General features: G+C 44.8%; 1 protein-coding gene across 2 annotated transcripts in view; it reads left to right on the top strand.

Moving 5' to 3' along the window:
• Positions 1-23,561, top strand: part of USP34 (ubiquitin specific peptidase 34) — a 1,940,069-nt gene that overhangs the window by 619,457 nt on the left and 1,297,051 nt on the right. For both annotated transcript variants that reach the window (XM_069234398.1, XM_069234397.1), the window contains 2 exons: positions 18,284-18,370; positions 20,217-20,417. In XM_069234398.1, the coding sequence (XP_069090499.1) occupies positions 18,284-18,370; positions 20,217-20,417 (288 nt within the window). The remainder of the gene's footprint in view (positions 1-18,283; positions 18,371-20,216; positions 20,418-23,561) is intronic.

The raw sequence follows: 23,561 nt of genomic DNA, 5'->3' as shown, positions 1-23,561 counted from the left end.
GGCCTGGTTAGCAGGGTCCCAACACACTTTCAATCATAACTGGCATCAACAAAAGGCAAAAAGTTAGGGGGTAACCATGCCAAGGGAGGCATTTCCCTACACTATATGTTTTGAATACAGTGTGATTAAAATGGATGATTTGATTCTTCCAGCAAAATCACCTCTGAATGAATGTGTGCCGCAATTTCCACATATTTTTAAAATAATTTTTATTAATGTATTAGCAGCTGATTTATATGGAAACTGTTGTCTTATGTTTTAAATTACTTTTATGCCTGAATAAATTGTTGTATCTGATGAGATCTAAATCAGTAAATATTTGATTTGAGGAAGACTCCTTAAGGAGCTTTTCTAATTCCAAGTAAATCCTTTAATTATTTCTTTGAGTTTTCTAATTTTTCTTATATTAATCACAAACCTAGTTCTATTCCTTTTTACATTTTATCAACATGCTGCTTACGTTCATTCACCTTATATACATTCATGCCTTTACTAATACATTTAAAAATAAACTGCATTTCACTACACGTACCGGTTTAGTGTGCTTGTTGGAGTGCATGTTTGTCTTTCAGTATCAGTTATAATTTCTTTTCACTGAAAATGTGCAAAAACCCTAGCAGAAGAATGTTACACCTCTCTCATACAAGGCAACCATTAATGGCAACCTTTTCAACTTTACTTTCAATGTTAATCAGAAAACCTATCACAAGCTCCATTTCATATTAAATGTATGTTATGCTACTTATGACTGGCTCTGTTAGTTAACCCTTTCCAACACTCCTCAAAAGAAAAAAGGTTTTTCGCCAGATCCAAAGGGCCACTGTGACGCTCAGCACGGGACCCCACACTAGCCCCTCCCCCCGCCCTTTGGAGCTCCGTTGATCTGTGCGGGAATACAAAATTCATTTTTGTTGTTTATTTTCTAACTATGCCATATATGCCTGTTTGATGAAAAATAAATCTGTTCAGACTTACACATAATGTAATAATTTTTTCCACTAGAGCTGCAACTGCAAAGACACACTCCAGTCATTCTCTTTTCCCTCCCCTCACCCCCATTTTCCTGTAGCTCTGCTACCATGGTAGCACAGTCTGCAACATTCTGCTGCAGCAGAAAGTTACAAGGTCTCTAGCTGTGACAGTAAGTCTTAGTGTCTCTGGGTGTGAGAGTGGATGTGACTGTGTCTCTCAGGGTATGACAGTCGGTGTTTCTCTGGTTGTTAGTGTGAGAGTGTCTCTGCATGGGAGTGGTTGTGAGAGTGCGTCTCTGAGTGTGAGAGTGTCTCTCTGGGTGTCACAGTGGGTGTGAGTGTCTTTCTGCCTGTGAGTGGGTGTCTGGGTGTGAGAATGTCTGCCTGGTTATGAGAGTGGGTGTGAGAGAGAGGGTGTGTGGGTGGGTGTCACAGTGTCAGTCTGGGTGTCTTGTGTCTGAGTGTCTGTCTAGATGTGGGAGTGGGTGTGAGAGGGTGTCTGGGTGTGAGAGGGTGTCTGGATGTGCGAGTGTTTGTCTAGTGGTGAAAGTGGGTGTGAGTGTCTGCGTTGTGAGAGTGTCAGGATGTAAAAATGGGTGTGAGAATGTCTGGGTATGAGAGTGTTTATCTGGCTGATTGAGTGGTTGTTGAAAATATATATATATTTGACATTTCGCTAAATCTGCGGATCCACCTGTGAATTTACACCAGGTGCTGAGGCCCGGGGTTGGATCCATGGATCCCGGGGGCAGATGGGGGTGGGGGATTCTCTAGGCATTTACTGCCCATTACTTATTCTTTACCACATCTTATTTATTGCCAGGGGGTCAGGGAACCTGTACCCTGAGCCCATAATCTCTATTGCCCTGACATTTCAGCCCCGGAACTGCTTCCCTGATCAAACAAAATGGAGGCCACAACTTCCCTGTCAGGTTGTGGCCAGCCAATGAGATTCTTGCTGAGGCGCGTGGATCCGCACCTCTAGATATCTATATGTTTTACCCTTTATTAGCTCCAAAACTACTGAACGGATTTACACCAAATCACAAAAAGCACAATCTGTGCAAAAAGATTTAGCTTCCTGACAAATTTAGTATAATTCTGTTCAGTGGTTCGGGATGTAGGGTCTCTAAAGACCCAATGGAAAAATAAATGGGGAAGACCTGTTTTGGGACCCCCCTTTTCTCAGCCCCCACTTGACAGATCACCCAGAAACGTTCGAGGCATCAGCTCAACCGACTCACGTATTAGTTTAGAAAATTTTGTGAAGATTTATCAGGCGATGCTAAAGTTATTTGCAAAACAAAAACAGCTTTTCCTATGGAACTTAGGTCGTAACTATAACTACCTAACATATATATCACAGCTTCTCACGAAACCATTAAACAAGGATTCTGACAGGCCACGGTGCTCGTAGTGTTTGTGTACTACTGGAGTTCGGACACGTTTCGGCTGCCCTGCAGCCTTGCTCACAAAACAGGGATGCCATTGTTGATCACATGCTTTAAAGTGCATCATCGTAGACATAGAGAACATACTTTCAAATTCACGTTATACAGTGTGAATCACCTCTGTAGTTTATACATTTCTATCTGATAGAGACAATTAGCCGCAGATTCCTTATCTTAGAATTCTCCCCTAGGCGTCAGACTGGATCCAGAAATTTTTCCTCAGCAGAACCGCTGCACATCAGTAGAGGGCATCGAGCGCTCCGCAACGACGTTGTTCCCGGACATTACGTGAGCGGAGTCCATATATTCACTCCCTAATGTCATTTTCTTCTTTTCCGCACAGTAACGGGGATCAGTTCTCTCCAGTACCTTGGGCCTTTATCCTTTTTTCTACCCGATCTTCAGGTATATTTGTAAAAAAATTTTTTTTTAAATAGTGTATATGCCTTCTGGATTTAAACCCTGTGGATCCTTTTCCCGGCAGATGTCTGTCACGGATCCACATTCCATCTTTTTATGGTGTCTGGGGTCTCATCGCAATGCCGACAACTGCGATGCCTGGCATCGTTTGAAGCCGAAGTCTTTGAGGGAGCGTCTCCGGGTAAGTCGTCCCGGACACCATCACGCCCCTGCGTTCTCCTGTGGAGTCTGTTACCGAGTCAACCCCTTTCCTTTCACCGTATTCCGGCACTGGGGTGATTATGGACCAAATGCGACATTACTTTGTGTCTCTGCATTTAATCTTTGGTTCTTCCCCTCCCTCTGGAGCGCCTTCGGGCTCTATCGAGGTGGTGAATGCTGTGACGGGGTCTTCGCCGGCAGTTTCCACCTCTGTGTCCGTTCACACTCTCAACTCCGACTTTGGAGTCAGATCGGTGCTTGTGCACAGCCTCATACGTCCTTCGTCTCCTTCGCCTGATCCTGTTGTCCCGACCCCCCTCACAGCCCTCAACTTGACACCCCTATACTGATTTTCCTGGAGGCAGATGACGCCGCTAACGAGGAGGCTTCCCCCTCTCGACGTCTGCTGATGCCGATCCCAACTACAGGAGCAGCGCTGTGTGGTTTGGATGTGGTTCCTGTGCTAGATCCACTATCTGTGCCTCTCACTCAGACTCTTGCTCCGTTTACTCGGGCCCCTTACGGGTTGTCCCTTGGATTGGAGACAGAAGCCAGCTTTGCCTTCGCAGATGTCTTGAGGCGGGTGGCTGAAGCTTTCAACGTGCACCTTCCTTTGGTGCAATTATCCACTGATCGGCTGTTAACTTTTACTCCGTATCATTCCGACACTGAACCTGTTCTGCATTTTTGCGAGGCTCTGTTGGACATTCTTCTTTGGTGTCTGGAATAAGCCTGTCTCTAGTCCTTTGATGGACCGATCTCACACAGGCATCACCCGGCACAGGAAGATCCCTTGTGCCTTTGCCACCACCCTTCACCTAGTGAGTTTGTTGTCCAGACTGCTTTGGGCATCCCGACTTTGGAGAAGATTCCTCTGCCTTGCCGCACAGGGATTCTAGTCAGATGGATGCTGCTGGCAGGTGTATTTTCGCCTCTTCTAGTGCCGCTCTTCGTTCCACCAACACTTCCTGTGTGTTAGCCCGTTTTTCCTCATACTCTCTGGGACTCTGTAGAACGTGTGTTGCCATCACCCCCTGAGAATGTTCGCACTGCCCTGATGCCTTTGATCAGAGCTGGTCAGCATGCTGCTCAACTTATGAGCCACTCAAGTATGGATTCTACTGATCCCATTAGTCAGGTCATGGCTGCCTCTGTTGCCATTTGTCGCAGGGCTTGCTTATCCGCTTCTAATTTTTCATCTCTGGTGCGGGCTGCTCTTCTTGATATGCTATTTCATGGCATGTCTCTTTTTTGGGGCACATGCAGATTCAGCCTTGTGCCATTTTCATAGTTCCAATATTGGGACTAATGTCCATCCTCTTCTAATGACTTAACGTTGCTCTGTTACAAATATATTTGCACCGCCATTTTTCTCTCAGGTGTGGGTCCTGTTAAGTCCTCAACTGTTTCTGTTACATGTTATTGCATTTCTTGCAGCTCTGTGACTTTTGAGTCCATTCAGAGTCTCTCCTGTTCTTTACGGTCTATTTTTTATGCACGTTGCATATTGTGGTGCTTCCTTTGGTGGTGCTCTGTGCGCTTTCAATGCTGCTGCTCATCTCAGCAGTGCTGTAGTTCCATGGCATAGCCTGGTGCTTCTGCTGCCGCAGGCTACTCTGTACAGGGCTTTGATTCCAGGGCCCATAACGGTATATTTCAGTATATTTTCAGTGTGAGTCCCAACTCTCAGTTCTGTTTGCATTTGGTGGATTCTCGCATGTTATGTAGTAGCTCTTCTTCTGATGCGGGCCGGGTGCCCTATTATCAACTGGCCATTCTACTGGCAGATCCCTCCGCCTACTCTTGGCCTTTTCATTCCACAGTGAGTGGTTCTCTTTTTGTTGTACGTTCTGACAACATGGCCTCTCCTTTTGTTTATCCTAAGCATCTCGCCTATGGTCTCTGTTGATATAGAGAATGGGTTGGACATTCGCTCTTTTGAGCTTTACACATTTACCTTGTTTTTCTTACAGTGTGGGGAAATTGTTGTTGTACTTCTTTTGGAGCCATTTCTTGCCTACTTTTTGTAAGAAGGCTTCTTTTCCCATTTTTTCAATGGTTTCTACATTGTCCTTGTTTTCCTCTACTACAGGCAAATGTTGATGCTTGTTGCAGATTCCGCTCCCTGTCTTTCAGGGTGTTCTTGATCGCTTCTACCATAACCTTCGATATTCACATTTCTACCATGGCCATTACGCACTGGCTCACTGTTAGCATCTCTTACCTTTAGTGGCACCGGCTTCCCCATACCATGGGTCTCCGGCAAGCCAATGCAACAGTGCTTTATGTAAAAAAAATAAAAAATACTAACATTGTACTCTCCACTGGAGGGTTCTTTCCTCTTGTAGGAAGCTGGCTCTGTATATAATATATCAGAATGAGATATGGTGTGCAGTATGTCCAGGGGTTCCCCAAGAGGCTTGACTAAGGCAATAATATATATAATACTAATGCTCTTATTGTGGTTGAGCAGTTAGGCTTATCAGAGGGTAGTGTTAAGCCTTTGTTGTACACACGAGCAAAATGTGAAAACAGACACTCAATGACTTAACTCTAGACCAATAGGTTTTTATGTAGAAATATATTATTTTGTTAATTTATTTCTAGAACCACAAGATTCATTTAGCAGGTAAGTACATTAAATGAAAGGTACTTTGCATAGCAGTACATAGAACTTTGAATGGAATCAACAATTTACACAATTTTCTTTAAAATGGCAAAAAGCTATTTTAAAAGTGGACACAGTGCAATGTTCAACAGTTGGTGGGGGAGGTACGTAAAGTACAGTTTTTGAGGTAAGTAACAAACTTACAGGTTCATTCTCCGTGGCATAGGTAGTCCACCGTTGGGAGTTAAAGATAACCCCAAACACCCAGCACCAGCAACACGGAGCCGGTTAAGTGCAGAGGTCAAACAGGAGCCAAAGTAACATGGGTCCTTATGGAGACAGGTGGTACTCTGGTTACAGTCTGCTTGCAGGTAAGTACCTGTGTCATCGGAGGCCAGACCAGGGGAGTTTGAAGGAGCACTGGAGGGGCCCCAAGTAGGCACAAAAACCACACCCTGACCGGCACAGGGGTGGCCGGGTGCAGTGTGCAAGCAGGGCGTCTGGTTCTCAATAAGACTATCTGGAGGTACCTGGGGGTCACTTTGGCACTTCAGGCAGGGCACAGGGGGATGTCTTGGGTTAACCACCGACTGGGCAAGCATGAGGGCCACCTGCTGGTTGTTTTTGCATCGGTGGTTGGCTTCTCTCGGACCTGGGGGCTGCGGGTGCAGTGCTTCTCCAAGAGACAGATATCTTCGTCCTGGGCAGTCACGGTCAGGGGGGTCCTCGGGATTCCGTCTGCAGGCGGCGTCGTGGGGGTCTGGAGAGGTCAGCCTAGGGTGGAAACGTCGTCTGAATCGCCTGGGGATCCTCTCTGACTAGTTGGTTTCTCTGGACATGGGTCGGGGGCGTCGGGTGCAGAGTAGTTTGGACTCGTGCTTCTGGAGTGAGGTGAGAGTACCTTTAAAGATGGTTTCTTGGTCTTCTTGTTGGGCAGGCCCGCTGTCCATGGGAGTTTCTTTGTCCTCAGTGATGCAGGCAGTCCCCTGGAGACTTTTCAGGGGTCGCTGGTCCTGCAGAACGCATTGCATCTTCTTTAGCAGCTTTTTGAAGCAGGAGACGGGCCGGTATGGCTGAGGCCGAGTCACTTGTGGTCTCCTTCTATTCTCTGCAGGGTTTTCAGCTCAGCAGCCCTTCTTCTTTCTTGAAATTGTCAGGAATCTGAAGAGCTGGGTTCAGGGTCACACCTAAATACTGAATTTAGGGGTGTGTTAGGGTCAGGGAGCAGTAGCCAATGGCTACTGTCCCTGAGGGTGGCTACAACCTCCTTGTGCCCACTCCCACTGGGGAGGGGGGCACATCCCTATCCCTGTTGGTCCTAATCCTCCAAAGCAAGGTGGAGGTTTTTTCAAGCAGGAGTCACTTCAGCTCTGGACACCTTAAGGGAGGTCCTGGCTGCGGGGGTGACTCCTCCTTGTTTTTCCTCATTAGCTCTCTGGACTTGCTGCCAAAAGTGGGGGCTTATCCGGAGGTGGGAATGCATCTCCTCTGGCTGGAGTGCCCTGGGGCACTGTAACACCAGGACTGAGCCTTTGAGGCTCACCGCCAGGTATTACAGTCCCTGCAGATGGAGGTGTGAAGCACCTACACCCAGGACAGGCTTTGTTTCTTTACCACAGAGTGCACAAAGGCACCTACTCCATGGGGTCAGAAACTCGTTTGGAAGTGGCATGGTGGCATAGACCTGTCAGGATTACACTAGCAGTAGGATTAACATACAGGTGGCATCTCCAAGATCGCCTCTGTGTGCATTTTTCCATAAATCCCACACTAGCATCAGTGTGGGTTTATTGTGCTGAGACGTTTCATACCAAACTTCCCAGTATTCAGAGTAGCCATTATGGTGCTGGGGAGTTCGTAATGATAAACTCCCAGACCATGTACTCAGTATGGCTACCCTGCACTTACAATGTCTAAGAATTGACTTAGACACTGTAGGGACATAGTGCTCATGCAGCTATCCCCTCACCTGTGGTATAGTGCACCATGCCATAGAACTGTAAGGCCTGCTAGAGGGGTGACTTACCTATGCCACAGGCAGTGGTTGGTGGGCATGGCACTCTGAGGGGAGTGCCATGTTGACTTAGTCATTTTCTCACCACCAGCACACACAAGCTGAGAGGCAGTGTGCATGTACTGAGTGAGAGGGTGGCATAGTACATGCTGCAGCCCTTAGGGACCTTCCCTGGTCACAGGGCCCTTGGTACCATGGGTACCTTTTACAAGTGGCTTAACTGTGTACCAATACTGTGCCAATTGTGGAAACAAACGTACAGTTTTGGGGAAAGAACACTGGTGCCGGGGCCTGGTTAGCAGAGTCCCAGCACACTTCCAATTAAAGCTGACGACAACACTAGGCAAAAAGTGGGGGGTGACCATGCCAACAGTGGCATTTTCCTTCACCTCTCCTTCCATTTTACCTCATGCCTGCTCATTTTGGGTCCTTCCTGAGTTTGTGCTTTCCCCGTGCTGTTGTTCACCGGTTCTTTCTTTCCCACAGGATGTTGTGAATTCTTTTGTTGTACTCCCTCTTCTTGAGGCAGTGCCGTTCCTCCTTCTGACCTATACATGGGTATCCCTTGTCCTTTGATTTTTCATCCTGGTGCCACATTCCACAGTTTCTCCCCACTTTGACTGGAAGGATATGGTGCTTTTCCTGCCCTGGCTTATGCAGGCTTTTTATGGCTTGCTTGGTGCCTTTTTCCTCACCCTCCTTGTTCATTGTGATGGCTTGGGAAGCGTGCTTCCTTTTGCTTACTGTTGTCGGTCTTCCTTCCAATGTGCTTGGTTGATCTGCTGACGGCACTTCGTGTGGTCCCCTTCTGTGCATGCCTGCGGGGATTGTTTCCTTCCTCATTTAGCAGGATCCAGGATTACTGGCAGTAATCCTCTATACAGAACCTGGGTGTCTCTTATCTACCTGTTTATTATTTCTGAGCAGTGATTGTCAGTTCTTTCCCGTACATTCCATCCTTCTGGCTCAGGGAAAGTTCTTTGTTTTCCCTATACATCTGGTGTTTTTGACACCTTGCTTTATTTCTATCTTTCTAACTTGTCCACGGCCGATGGTTGTCTTTCCATGCTTACAAGTCTTCTTGGACATGGTCATAGAATGGTCATAGACCTTCGTTTTTTTGTGGAGTAGGTCTTTTCAGACTCTTGTCTCTTAACATGTTTCCAATTTCATGTTCCTTTCCTGCCCTCGTCTTCCTTCAGTTTGTCATGATTGGTTTGCTTTTCGGTCATGCTCCTTTCGAAATGTTCTGTGCTTTTCTGCTGCATAGTTATATGGGCTCCTTTGTATGCGGATGCTTATTCTGCCTCCGATTCCCATCTCAGGCTGCTTCCTTGTTTTAAAAACTGTTGTCATTGTCTGGGCTATTTTGTTCCCCTTCAATTCATTTCTCACATTAAATGTTTGCTCTGGATTCACACGGAACCTTGGTTTTCTTTTACCTTGTCATTCCAGTTCCTCTTCAGTGTTCTATCTTTGACTTTCTCTCATACCTTTGCTTGTGTATGTCTGTACTTTGCGCTTATGTGCAGGGCCTTGCTGGTTTTTCCCCTATTTATTCCATTAGGACCTGGAGCTGTTTTCCCTCCTCCTTTTGAGGCAACCATGGCTGGTCTGTCTGTACTCTTTAGGTTTTTCATTCTTTTCCTGACATTGTGTTCTGTTTTGGCTAGTGTGTTTTTGTCACATGTCGCCTCTGCTGGGGTACTCTTTCTTACTGTGAGGTTGTGTGTATAACACGTTTATGCTTGTCCTTCTCTTTTACAAATGTTCTATCACATGTTTTCTGGTTATATCTCTGACTGTTATTTTTACAGTTTTCTCTCCCCTATGGGTGTGGTCGCTGCCTAGTTTCCTGTGGTCACTTTCGCTCACCAGTCCTGACTTAGCATTTCCCCCAGTGGATATGCCGGTCATTTGTTCATATGAGTAACTTATGTCATTCTCTCGCCTTTTCCGTCTCTAGCCTGGCTGTTCCTCTGTGTTATCGGGTTCTTCTTTGCAAGACTGGTGTGATTTGTTTGCACCCTTTCTTCAGGAGGAGGGGAAGGAGGATTGCTTGGGTATCTAATTCTAAGATAAGGAATCTGTGGCTAGTTGTCTCTATCCGGTAAAAAAGTTACTTATCTTTGATTCCTTATCCACCCACCCATCCTCCCCGCTTGTGAACTATGTACTCTTCAGTCTCGCTTAGGGTGATTTTGGGTGTTTTCTAGTTATTGTACATCTCATTAAGTGTCTTTTCTTTTCTGGTTGGCATATACACTGTTACTCTGTTTTACTATTTCACTGCCAGTTTCTCTGTGGCTCCGCATTCTGCGGCTTTGTCACTGAAAAAACTGACGTCAGGTTGTCGGAGGAGGGAATATATAGACTCCACTGATGTCATGTCCGGGGATGATGATGCTGCTGAGTCACTCAACGCCCTCTATCGAAGCGCAGAGGTACTGCTGAGAAAACATTTCCAGATCCAGTCTGACGCTTGGAGGAGAATTCTAAGATACGGAATCTGCAGCTAGTCTTTGTCTCTACCAGAGAAGGCATTACCAAAGGTAAGTAACTTGTTTATTTAGACCTTCTTGTCATTATTAAAGAAAATACACACCTTTTCTCAAATCTGTCAATAATATCCTTAAAGTGCAATGTGCAAACCACCCAGTTGTCCTCTATGGGCATTCTTTTCGCAGCTTTAATAGTGCATTTTCTCAACATTTTCTATTTTGGTCATGCCCATCTGCACTTAACATTTTAGACTTTACGTTTAGAATCGTGCATCAGTTCTAGTGCAAAAGCCCCAGTGTGCAATTTCCTAAGAGATTTTGTGATACATTTACCTTTGTATGTGAAAGAAACTGGGGATTTTTTGAAGAAGGTTTTTGATAGCCCCTGGGAAGAAGAATATATATTGATTACCATTGATATACCTACACTTTACACTAGTATAAATCACAAGGATGGACTAAGGGCAATGGAACATTAAGCACCAGATCAATAAGATTGTGGAGCCACACTAGAATATCATTCACAATGACCCGTAGATGTTTGGAAAATGACTAGTTCCTTTTAAACAAGGAATTTCAATCAGTTGAGAGGTACAGCAGTGAACATGTGCTTCACCCCCAACTATGCTAAATTGCATACGAGTTGGTGGGAGGAGCATGTGCTTCAAATGAATATCATGCTGAATGGACGAAAAATGTGGTATTTTTGGTGTTGATTTGTAATTGATGTGTTTGCAGTATGAAAGGGCCCATTAGAAGAAGCCAAGCAATTTTTCAGAAAAATCAACAATACACTAAACCTACACTTCACTAGCTCACTTAGCAAGAGTGAGGTACATTTTTTGGATCTAGCTGTTTATGTCAATGTAGGGAGACTTGAGACAAAGCTTTATAGAAAGTCACTATCAGGAAATACTTCTTGCCTATCCATGCAAGAAGTTTACCTGGTTTGTTACCAACCTCGTAGAGGCAACCCTGGGTGGCTGACCCTGGTTGGCGCAAAAGTGTGCTCTCGCTTCCTGTCTTGCCAGAGTGATATATTCCCTCCTGATCAACCCCATCACATTCTTTAGTTGGGTCTTCCTTGTATTCTGCCTCAACGTGCGTTAGTTTCTCCTCAAGCGTCCAACACTCCTGCTCTCTCTACATTTTTAGGCCCACTCATCCTGCAATCTATTGTCCCCCACAGGACCACTTTAAACTCTTCCCACAAGTCAATCGTCCATTGGACTTAGCCCTCGTTTTCCACAAAATAATTGACCGTAGCCATAGTCACCATTGTCTGTGTTTCGTTATTTTGTAATTCAAAGCATCGAGTCTCCACGGAGTGTTCGAGCCGGAGACACTCATGTGGACCACCCTAAGCAGTGGTGAGTGGTCCAAAATTCTCCAGGGAAGGAAGGTGGTATCTAAATATCTGCACAGATGGTGCACGGGCACCAGGAAGTGGTAAAGTTAGGACATAGCCCCTGTGTTATGGCAGTGTATGAAGGCTGACTTATGCCAGCGTTCCTCGCCCTCCATGGCTGTTGAGACCCACAGCTTCTTCAAAAGTGGCCAGTCTGGTGTTGGATCGTACTGGGTCCCCCTGATCCTATCACGCTGTCCATGTTCCCCCAGAGCGTCAGATTGAGGTCCCCCTCAATGGTCCTCAGTGAATCCGGAGAATGTCAGCCAAGCCCCGTACGTTCCAGTCCAATGGATTGTAGACTCAGGGGGGAGGAGGGGAGGGGATAACATTATCCTATGACCTCATCCTCTTTGTAGCATCGTCCATGAGTTGTTGTCATCCACCCATGCTCAAATAATCTCTAGTGGCAGGGTACAATGAATCAGAAGTCCCACCCCTCTGGATCCCCTCATGAACCCGCATGTGCCAGCAGTTTGTATCTGCCTTTCCCCAGGAATCTAGAATTACTGACCAGCAGATGAGTTTCCTACAATAGGATGGTGGATGGGTCCTGTCTAAGCAGGTATTTACTTACCGCCCCCAGTTTTAACTTAGCCCCCAGTTTCAGTAGAGAATTTTTAGAGTTAAAATTCAGCCCAAATCTTCTCTTGTTTCATCCCCCATTAAGTCGTAAATGTCCCACTGCTTCCCATCATTTCAGCATGCCCCTCCTGCCGCCGGGCTCCTAGGGTTTCGTCCATGTCCTCGAAGGGTGAAATTCCCTACCCCTAGCTCTCCCCTCCCAGTCACCTTGTGCTGCGGGCTCAGAACTACCCACCACCCCAATTCCCGAGATGCCTGCTGCCCCATCTTAATAAACAGAACTAGAATCATATTAAGAACAGTATAGTTAAGTCAAGATAGCAAGTGTTTTAATGACATGTGAGGGCGCAGCCTTCCTGGTGCATTCCTCAATGACCCTTATGAGGCCCATCATATTCTGGCCTGTAATGTCTGTCAAAGTGCTTAACCTTCTCTCAGTGATCTCATTTAGGTCACAATATCACTACAGCTGGTCCGCAGTCATTGGGATCACTACTGGTCCTTCGTCGTGCTACTCGCCAGACAGGGACTCGATGGATGAACCATCACGATTGTTGGAAGTGTGTGCCAACTTCGCCCTTATAGTGCTAGTTGGTATGGAGCACGTACGCTGAAGCTCACACACCACCGTCTCCTGTTTTGTCTTCGCTTGTGCTTTTATTGGGGTTGCCTTTAGCCTAAAGTGGGGTTTCCTTTTGGGTCTGAACTCTGTCCAATCCTCCCACAATGGGGGAGTCCTGTTCAGGCTGGCAGGCACATTTCTGGTTTTCCAGTCCTTTCTAGGTCTCCATTGTGAAGAAAAAGGTGTACTCCAGATCATCCACCCTGTTTCTTCTTGCAGCTGTATCAGTTGTTTCTCGTGGTCCTTGACCATGGGCTGCAGCTGTTGCACCTCCTTCTCTGTTTTTCCTACCCTACCAGTTAAGGTGCGGTGATACGCTCTTAGTAAGCAAAGGTCAATGGCCACTGTATCTATCTTCCCTTCCAATGCCAACTTGGTCTCTCCTATAGCTGCTAATACTGCTACTTTGTGGGCTTCTATTTGCTCTGTGGGTGGGGGGTGGGAGGACATCATCAAAGTTATTCGGTTGCTCCGCTCAGCCGGAGAATTTTCTAGTCGTGTATGTTTGGTGTGCACCATCTTGTTTACAGAATCACAATGTTGTTCAATCTGGATGTATGTCTCCTAGGTTGAAGATCACGGGGACCGCCTTGTGCCAAGTTCCCATGGGGCCCCGACAACCAAGCCAACTCCTCAGCTGCACGGGGTGACCTGCTGGGGCAGCAGTGCGAGCCAAACCTCCCCAAGGGGCCAGCCACTTCCCCCAGTTGGCATGAGCATCCCCAGCTCACCTCAGTTCATAGTACTTTAGGCAGGGGCAAGCATGGGAGATGTGTGTCCTCTTAGATTATTATGGCTTGCTGAGGGTGGGGGGTATTGTTGGAGAGGGTGATAGGGGAGGGCACACACTCCACGCTCATCTTCGTCCCCAGGCAGCAGTTCCTCAAGCTGCTCCCCCTGTGCAGTTTAGAGAGGCCAGGCGAGCTGCAACTCTCTCCACGGTCGTGGACAGGACTGTGCATGGATACTTTAAGGCCCCAGGTCCATGTACCAGGACCCTCAGTCCCTTAGTCACTCAGACGGGGGCCTCCAACATGGTCTATGCGTTCCACTCTTCAGCAGCGGGGTCTTCCCTCCTTGCGCTGAACTTCAGTTCTCCTGGAGGCCAGTCCCAGATCCTTCTCTCACCAGGACCTCAGCTCATCCCCCTCCTCAGAGGTAGCAGGACGAGCCGCTCCCCGAAGCACCCTCCTCAACAGGTGTCCCCTTCACTATATGGGTTTCAGTGGGCCTCCATGTGAGTTGCTTTCACTCCTGCAACGCTCTGCCCTTCACCGGGACTCCTCTCGTCCTGCGTGTTTTCACCCGTGGGCCATCACAATTTTGCATCGGGCAGGCTCAGCTGCTGGACCACATTCGCCCGCATGGGGGGAGGAAGGTCCTTCCCTGACACCCCTCACCTCTGGGTCCCTCCTCCAGTCCATCTCACTATCCCTGAGGGTGTGGACCCCCGCTTCCCCTGAATATTATCAGCGGGCCACGGCTTCCCTGCCTTTGGAGCCCTCCATCCTAGGAGACTCGCAGCTGTACCAAATTCAAATACCCAAGTTTCGGCTCAGCTCCTGGTTGGTCAGGGGTTACTCTTTATGTCTCAACGCCTCTTTGAAAAGAATCTTACAACATTTGAGGGTGATCAAAAATAAGGATAGATTGTATCCAGTCGCTTGCCGCTTTGAAGAACACCACAATAGTGAAGTGCAAGCTCTAATATATTTTGTAGTAGACACCATACCAAAGAACATCAGAGGCGCAGTATTAGGGAGAAGAGCTTAGGGCAGTTAGAGGCATGCTACATAATAAAATTAGACACAAAACCCCCAGGTGTTTGAACATTGAAGATTTGCATACCCACTTGTGAGATGTAAAAAAACAAAAAAGAAATATGGAATACAACTAATCCAAGAAGAAATGGTGTTGCAGTTCCAGAAGTTCTTTCTCCCCTGTAGGATATGAGTAATGGGAGGCAAAGTTGTTTAAGTACGTTTTTTTTAAATAAATGTTTTAACTAGCATAAGAGCACTTTTATAGCGCTAGTCACTTAGGTAGAGAAACATACTATATAAAGACCAAATTAACATCATCCCAGCACAATGACTTTTAAGTACACTTGACACTAGAGAGTGCCCACTGGGGCTTTATATTAGAAATGTGTATATCCCAATACATGATTTTAAATGCAGTGAAAATAATGTTATGTGCAATATTCCAGCACAAGCACTTTTGAAAAATATTCTTTGCATTAGAATTGCCCACTGTACTAGAACTCTTTACATATTATGATGCATGATTTTAAGTGTAATGTCTAAAAAGTTAACTACAGATAAACATGACCAAAATAGAAAATATTGGGACAAATGCACTATTGAAACTGTGAAAAGAACGCCCAATGAGGCATAATTGAGTTGGTTGCACTTTATTTAAGGATAATAATGGCAGATTTCAGAATAAGTGTGTACTGTCTTTAATCATGACAAGAAGGTCTAAATAGAAATGTATAAAGTGCGGAGATGATGCACAATGTATTATGTGAATTTGGAAGTATGTTTGTGATCATGCACTTTAAAATATATCACCAAAGATTGTCTCTCTGTTTTATGGGCAAAGGTGCAGGGCAGCTGAAATGTGTCCAAACCGGTAGCACACAGACACTGTTGCACTTCGAGCACCCTGGAGTGTTGGAATCCTTGATTAATGGAGCTGTGATGGAATTTTTGTGGAGAGCTGACTCCATGTTTACCTGACACACCCTTCATTTAGATGCAAGGCGAGATTCCTATTTATGTACATATATATTGTTTTCCCTAATGAAAAAAACAAAGGTTAAAGTAACATTATAGTGAGGTGTTAAAATGAGACCAGAGCATATGTTAAAAAATGTAAAAAGCGTTCACATACTGTAATTTGACAAAAGTAAATTGAACAAAAACTTGTGCCCCCACCATGCAATGACATCAGTCTACCAGATAAGGCGTTTCCAAAGGTAAGTAACTTGTTCATTACATCACTCATGACATGTTAAATGACATCATTGATAATGCAGCTTTGCCCTTTCCTCTTTGACTTCTTTAATGAGGCCAGTGAGAGGGCTAATCAGACTTCTATTGCGGAACTGCTGTTTGCAATAGAGGGGTTAATTTTTAATTACATTTGGTCATCTAGGTTTCTGAATTTGCCTTTTTCTATTTCTATCCCTTCTGGATGGTTGGGATTGAAATTATCAGTCCTATAACAAAGAAATTGGGGCTTGCACACCATCAGGCCAGCAAATCACCGGTGCAGTTCATAGTGAAGTAGCCATTTTTTTAATATCTGGTCTTGCTTTGGATTATGGCCCATGTAGGTATGAATTATATTTCACAATATCATTATCTGCAGTCTTTTGGCTCAGTAGCCCATGCCAGTGCATAACGGTCATTGTAGTACAACAAAATATACCGAGTGCAAGCCCTGATATTTATTTCACCTTCTTGGAGCTCATCTCAAAGGAATGTAACAAAGCTGGTCTGAAGATTTGAAATTTGAACCGTTTCCAGACGAGCTATGTTATATTCCTTTGAATAACTAGTTCTTTTGTATGGATTTGCACTTCTGCCTGTAAATTCCTCATCAGTACACTCCCATTGTAGAAGGACTGTTTTCAGTTGCTATTGATTTGTTTGTTGTGATGTTCTGTGACAGTTTGGAATCAAGTTAGAAGCTCTGAATGGTGGCAAGAATAGGAAAAGATATGCTAACATAATTTGGAAATTTTCTCCTGAACGTAGTCAATCTAAACTACTGTGGTGTTCTATGCTTATGTATTTATTGAAGCTTTTATTGAGTGTGATCTTGGCACCAAAGATAACTTAGTGCACTTGTCAAAGAGATAGAACATAAAAATGGAACTGTGCCAAGTATTTCAATGTAGGACTTTGAAAAACATTTCTTAGATGAGCAGGAGTATAATCCATATTCATTGAACATTGAGAAACAGGACTATTTTCACTCTCTGCTCACACTAGGAGCGACAGGGAAAGGGAGAAGGCAGACATATATGGATATATGTAGAACATTTCTAAAACCGATTTCTGCTCCAAGCTTGTCATGAGACCGAATGCTAAGATAGGATCGACGAGGAACTAAATAAAATATGAGAGGACATGTGAGAGGTACGAGGGCAGTACAGCTTCAGCAGAGTGTATGGTGATGTTAAACACTGAGATTGAGAGGTAATCACTAGACTAAGGATGTCGAAGTTAGGTCTGTGAGCACCAGATCTGGGCACACATTCGAGGATATCCACATGAGTTACATGTATGTAGAATTAATCCAAATGGAAATTCTATACATAGTTGGATGATTTTTCTCAAACCATGGCGTAGATCTGACTCTCCTCTAGCTACTTTGGACATCTTAGGGCAACACTGCAATCTTATCAGGTCTTCTTTGAAAAACATGCGCTATGTTGTCACCTGGGCTTTGGGGTAGGGAGTTCCATCTTATCAGAAGGATGGGGAGAGGGTTTATTTCTACTTAAAGCTTGAGTTCTCTAGGGATCTATCAGCTGATGAGTGATTCCTTATCCCCAGAAGTGGTAAGTATCTTGGAATATAATAGTCATTATGAACTATTTTGACTACCAGACTTGAAATGTTTTAAGGTGCAACTAGTGTCAATGGGAAATCCAATGTATGGTGATAATTACAAGGATGATGTGGAGGAGGTGCCATTTGCCAGAGACCAAGAAGCGTTTTGCATGGAGGGCTTCATTCCCTGTATTGGCTGTGCACACCTAGTGGAACAAGTATAACCCTGTGAACTGTTTCATAGGATGAAGAATTTGTGGGAAGAAGAATGTATGTATGATAATTAAGATTACTAAAATGGTGATTTGTAGGTGGCATAGTGAGATGCTAGTCAATTTAATGTAAAGGTTCTGATTACGGATACACGCTCAAATAAGACTAAGGGGTCTGTGTGTTTTCATTGACTTGTACTTTAAGGAAAAAGAAAAACAATCACAAAAAAAGCTAACACTAGATATGAAACAATTTTTATTTTTAACATTTTCCTTTCCCCTAATCTTGCCATTGTTGACAACATGAGGATGATACAGAGTGTATGGTCTGTAAATGGAAACATCTGGACCTTTTTTGACTTACCGCACACTGTTTTTTAGGGTGAATGATAAAAAGATTCAAAAGCCTCCAGTTATTCAGTGTTGCTTTTCTGTTGAATCAAACTTTTGTATTGGAACTTGTTAAAAAAGTGCATGGCGAGTCTCTTAAAACAACAACCATTAATGCATTTTCTAAGTAATTTTAGTTATTTTTTAAAATTAGGAACACTGTAGCTACCAAAGCTACGCATGATGCGTGTGTATCACAGCTGAGTATTATTTGTGTCCAAAGCGTTAGTGACACATTTCCAGACTTATTTTATATTATATAGTTAAATGTTTAATAGGTGCACTTGGGTTTCAGTTTTTTTTACTAAATCCTAATATTGTCACTTTTTCTACAGTTTGTTGCTGCAGGAGGCCTTGAACTTTTAATAGAAATGTTTAATTCTGGAATTTTAGAACCAAAAGAACATGAACCTTGGACTGTGGTATGTGCGATTTTATAGTAGTGACCTAAATGTGTTATCTTGATGAACATTTTCATATGTAGATTTTATTGTAAAATTACAATTGAAGTAATGCAGCAAAAAGTTAATCTTGTTTAGTTTGTGATGAATTTACATGTATTTTCTGTCAGCTAATTTTGTACTTTACTTTTGATAATTAAATCTGTTAATCATTGGTAATTATTGTTTCTGTATGTTTACCATTCATTTATTGACACCATCCTGGAAAGCAAGTAAATAGCCAAAAGTGATGCGGTCTGTACATTTTGACCCCAAACATGTTTTTAGAAAATAGCTTGATATTAATTTGATAAACATATTGTTTGAGCGCATCACCCTATGGCCCCCTAAATCTAGATTTAGTATAATTAGTGTTCTGTGTTTCTTGTATTAACTGTGGCACTGAGCATCAGTTACAGTAGTATTCCAGTAGTGACCCAGTAAAACATCAGGGTCACTAGTGCAGTGGTGCAAAAGTGTCTGCTGCACTTGATCTTTCACAGATTCGGATAGTTGAATTACTCTCACTCATCCTTGCAGACATTATATTGAGAAGAAAATCTCTATTTCTACTTGCAGCAAATAAATGTGAAAAAGTGCAGTTGTGTGGCACGCCATTCATGTCATGTCTTCAGTAATGTCACTGGTAATATCAGGGGTGACATTGCCTAATGCTTTATCACAGTAACCCAGACTGTGCCCTATATTTGGGCTCATTATCTAAGCTTTTCCTTTTTTTGTTTTGCTGGTTGAACTGTACGGCACTGGGTTTAAGCAGTAAAATGACTGCAAGCTCCAGGCTCCTGACCTTCAACACAGGTGCATGCACTGTTAGTTTCTAACCCAACAAACTCAATGCTATCCAGGGGCCAGTACCTGTGTGATACTTGAAGCTCTTAAAAAGTCAGCTCCATTCTCTTTTTTTGACAAACCAGAGCCTAAAAAGGCTTTATATGATAGACTTTCAGTATGTTCTTGTTTGTTTGGAATTATCCAATATAAGCTTTTCTAAGAGTTGAAGGGGTAAATGCTTGGGTTAGTGGCCGTTCATATCTTATAATGGTAGTAATCCTTTCTGTTTTGTGTTACTTCTGTTCCTCAGGAACTACATCACTGTCTGCATATTTAGAAATTCAGCTATAAGAAGTGTATAGGTTAACCTGTCTTCTTGATAATTACTCAGTACCTTGCTCTGTGGTTTCTTGTGACCTTTGGGCAGAAGATGAGTACTTTCTTAAGGTTTTTCCATTTGGTCTGTCTTCTCCTTAAGCCGTTTTGGTATAAGGAATAAAGTTGGAAAACATGACTGGTGCTCTAGCACATTTACGCAGCTGCAAACTCACTTCTAAGGTGACCCCACTGCTGCTCAGATGAGATATCACTCTTTATCTCAAACTGACATTTCAGTAAATACAATAGTTATCCCAATTGGTTAATGGCAAATTGGATAAGTGTTTATCACAAAATGTTTTAGGGAAGGTAGGTGACTTTTTAACTTTGTTAAACAATATAATTTCACTGAAGAATTGAGATAATCTTTGTTTCTTTTCATTTGTGTTGACAAAGTGTGTTATTTTTGCACCAAAAAATGTATATGCCAACCAGAGATGCTTATTTTAGAATTACTGGATTATTTTTAAACTTTATTCTGGTTTATAATGATTGCTTGGAGAAAAAAAAACAGACCTTGTTAGATTTGTGTTAAGACGTTTGCTCCACCCTTCCTTCCGGAAGGAATTTGCGTTTTCTCATATATTTTCATATCCATAAATCCAAATTGCTGTCACACAGACTTCTTTAAAATTATGGAAATTTGTCTTCTCCTTAGTGGCAGCTGGACTGCCTGGCTTGCCTGCTGAAGTTAATATGCCAGTTTGCAGTTGATCCATCAGATTTGGATTTAGCTTATCATGACGTTTTTGCCTGGTCTGGTATTGCTGAGGGTCACCGAAAAAGAACATGGCCTCTAAAATCAAGGAAAGCAGCTGGGGATCATACAAAAGGACTTAATATACCCCGTTTAACAGAGGTATGCATATACATATTTAAACATTGCCATAACTTTCATTATTTGGTTTGTAGAACAAAGCTCCTATTATCCGAATGATGCTGTTAAGTTAATACATGAGAATGGTTTAATTGCTCTATATTTTAGGTAGCTGCTGACCAATCTATAGTATTATATGTTTGAAAAATATCTAACTGTGGAGGTTATTGGTTAAAGTAATATTGCAATCTGCTGTTCAGAAAATAAAATTATATTTGACTTGTTGAAACTGTATTTTAAGCCTTATTTTATTCCAAAGTATTTCACAAAGCTTAAAAAAACACATGTGTAAGGAAATGCCTCCTTGGCGTGGTTACCCCCTATCTTTTTGCCTTTGCTGATGCTAAGTTTTGATTGAAAGTGTGCTGGGACCCTACTAACCAGGCCTCAGCACCAGTGTCCACAATTGGCACAGCCCTGACACTCAGATAAGTCCCTTGTAACTGGTACCAAGGGCCATGATGGCAGGGACGGTCTCTAAGGGCTGCAGCATGTCTTATGCCACCCTGGGGACCCCTCACTCAGCACATGCACACTGCCTCACAGCTTGTGTGTGCTGGTGGGGAATAAATGACTAAGTCGACATGGCACTCCACTCAGAGTGCCAAGCCAACCTCACACTGCCTGTGGTATAGGTAAGTCACCCCTCTAGTAGGCCTTACAACCCTAAGGAAGGGCGCACTATACCACAGGTGAGGGCATTTGTGCATGAGCACTATGCCCCTACAGTGTCTAAGCAAAACCTTAGACATTGTAAGTGCAGGGTAGCCATAGAGTATATGGTCTGGGAGTTTGTCAAACACGAACTCCACAGTTCCATAATGGCTACACTGAAATCTGGGAAGTTTGGTATCAAGCTTCTCAGCACAATAAATGCACACTGATGCCAGTGTGCAATTTATTGTAACATGCACCCAGAGGCATCTTAGAGATGCCCCCTGAATACCAATCCGACTTCACTAGACATGTTGCTGGCCAGATGGGGAGAAAGCCATTGTCACTCTGTGGCCAGTAACAAAGCCCATACTGGGTGGAGGTGCTTCTCACCTCCCCCTGCTGGAACTGTAACACCTGGTGGTGAGCCCTAAAGGCTCACCCCTTTTGTTACAGCACCCTAGGGACATCCCAGCTAGTGGAGATGCCCGCCCCTCCACCCACTGCCCCCATTTTTGGCGGCAAGGCTTGAGGAGATAATGAGAAAAACAAGGCGGAGTCACCCACCAGTCAGGACAGCCCCTAAAGTGTCCTAAGCTGAGGTGACCCCTTCCTTTAGAAATCCTCCATCTTGAGTTTGGAGGATTCCCCCAATAGGATTATGGATGTGCCCCCCTCCCCACAGGGAGGAGGCACAAAGAGGGTGCAGGCACCCTCAAGGACAGTAGCCATTGGCTACTGCCCTCCCAGACCTAAACACACCCCTAAATTTAGTATTTAGGGGCACCCCAGATCCCAGGAAATCAGATTCCTGCAAGCTGGGAACAGCATCATGTACTTAAGTTCCCTGGCCCTCAGCGCTTTTTTAACTTCCTCAGAGTTCTTCCGTTGATGCTGCACATGGATGGTGAAGTCGGGGAAACAAACAAATAAAAGCATTAAGTCCCCATACGATCTGACCGCCTTCAGGATGGCGTCTCGTTCCTTGTAGTTAATGTGCATGGCGGGCCCCTTGGCTTTGGCATTGTGTGCCCTTTCCACCGAGAAGAAGTTGGACAGTCGTTTCGGTTTGAGTTTATTCAAAATCAGGACCTCCACAAAGAGGTCCACACTAGGGCCTTCCATGCCCTCTGGCACCCCCACCACTCGCACATTGTTTGTCCTGGACCTTCCTTCCTGGTACTCAAGTTTGGCTGCCATCTCTGAGCTCTTCTTGGTGAGGGACCGAACCTGCTCCTCCAGACGTTTGGTGGTTGCCATCCGCCCCTCTATGCATGTTTAGGCCACGGCCACTTTCTCAGAGATCTTGCCCATATCTGTCCTGAGGAAGTTGACGTTGATTTAGATCACGTCTAACTTCGGCTCTCAGGGTGAGATGGAGCCTTGAATGTGCTGTATGGCTGCCATAATGGTGCTCGGTGAGGGCTCTCCATTAGGCCCTAAAACTTCACCCCGGGGTCCTTTCCCCACACCCTGTCTGGCCCCCTCAACACCTCCATTTAAACCATATCGCTATCCAGGCTATTCACTTGAATTGATTTAGGAGTATGGCCCCTCACCATGTCCCCAGCCTCCTGCTCCTCACCTCCTGATGTCACCTGACAAATATATCTGTCTTGGATGGTCTGCCCCTGGTCCCCCTCTCTGCCAGTCCCTGGGCGGATCCCACGCCGCCAATACTCCGGAGCCGCTTCCCTCCCGGCCTGGTCCAATGCTATGAGGCCTGCTTCGAAATTACTGAAGTGCTCCCCCCCCCAGCTTTGGGGGAGTTACTGCTGTGCCCCTCAGACAGAGACCCCCAGCCTCTGAACCACACTTCAGTCTCTAGGATCCTAGGACTTCGGGGCTCCTCCTTGTGGGTTGATCAATGTAGAAACAAATCCCTCTTCCTGGGGTCATCTCCCCTGATACCCCGGTCAGGATCTGCAACTGTTATTGCCCCTAGCAGGTTCCCTTCCTTCTCTCATCAGGGCCACGCGAAGGGGACACCATCTAGGCTGTTGGAGCTGTCCATATCCCCCACCCCGGTTGCCACACGAGGGTGGACGGAATGCAGGGTGCAAAGGGCGCGCTCCTCGCTCCAACAGTTCTTTTGTGCCCGGCTGTCGTTATCCTAGGCCATCAGCTGTCAACTTACGCAGTACAGCCCCCCACCCTCCTCTGCCGGGTGTCCGGGGGGGGATGATGATTTTCCACCCTGCTGATTGCTGCTTCGACCCCCTCCCCTTCTGGGAATTTCATCAGTAGGATCCTAATGAGAGAAAAAATAAACTCTTGTTTCTGGACGTTTTGTGCTTTGTCTCTTGTGGTGGCATAACTGTCTCACTATCCAATTACAGGAAAGGTAGAGCATTTGCTGCATACTGCTCTTTTATCCCCTCTCCGCTCTTTTCCGCTGGTGTAGTTTTCACCCTACATGGAGTTTATTCAGTCCACTCAGTGGAGCCACAGTCTTTCCCATAAGTTCCCACC

The sequence above is a fragment of the Pleurodeles waltl genome, chromosome 5, assembly GCF_031143425.1.
Source record: "Pleurodeles waltl isolate 20211129_DDA chromosome 5, aPleWal1.hap1.20221129, whole genome shotgun sequence".
Taxonomy (NCBI): Eukaryota; Metazoa; Chordata; class Amphibia; order Caudata; family Salamandridae; genus Pleurodeles; species Pleurodeles waltl.
This window is presented reverse-complemented; position numbering and strand designations above follow the sequence as displayed.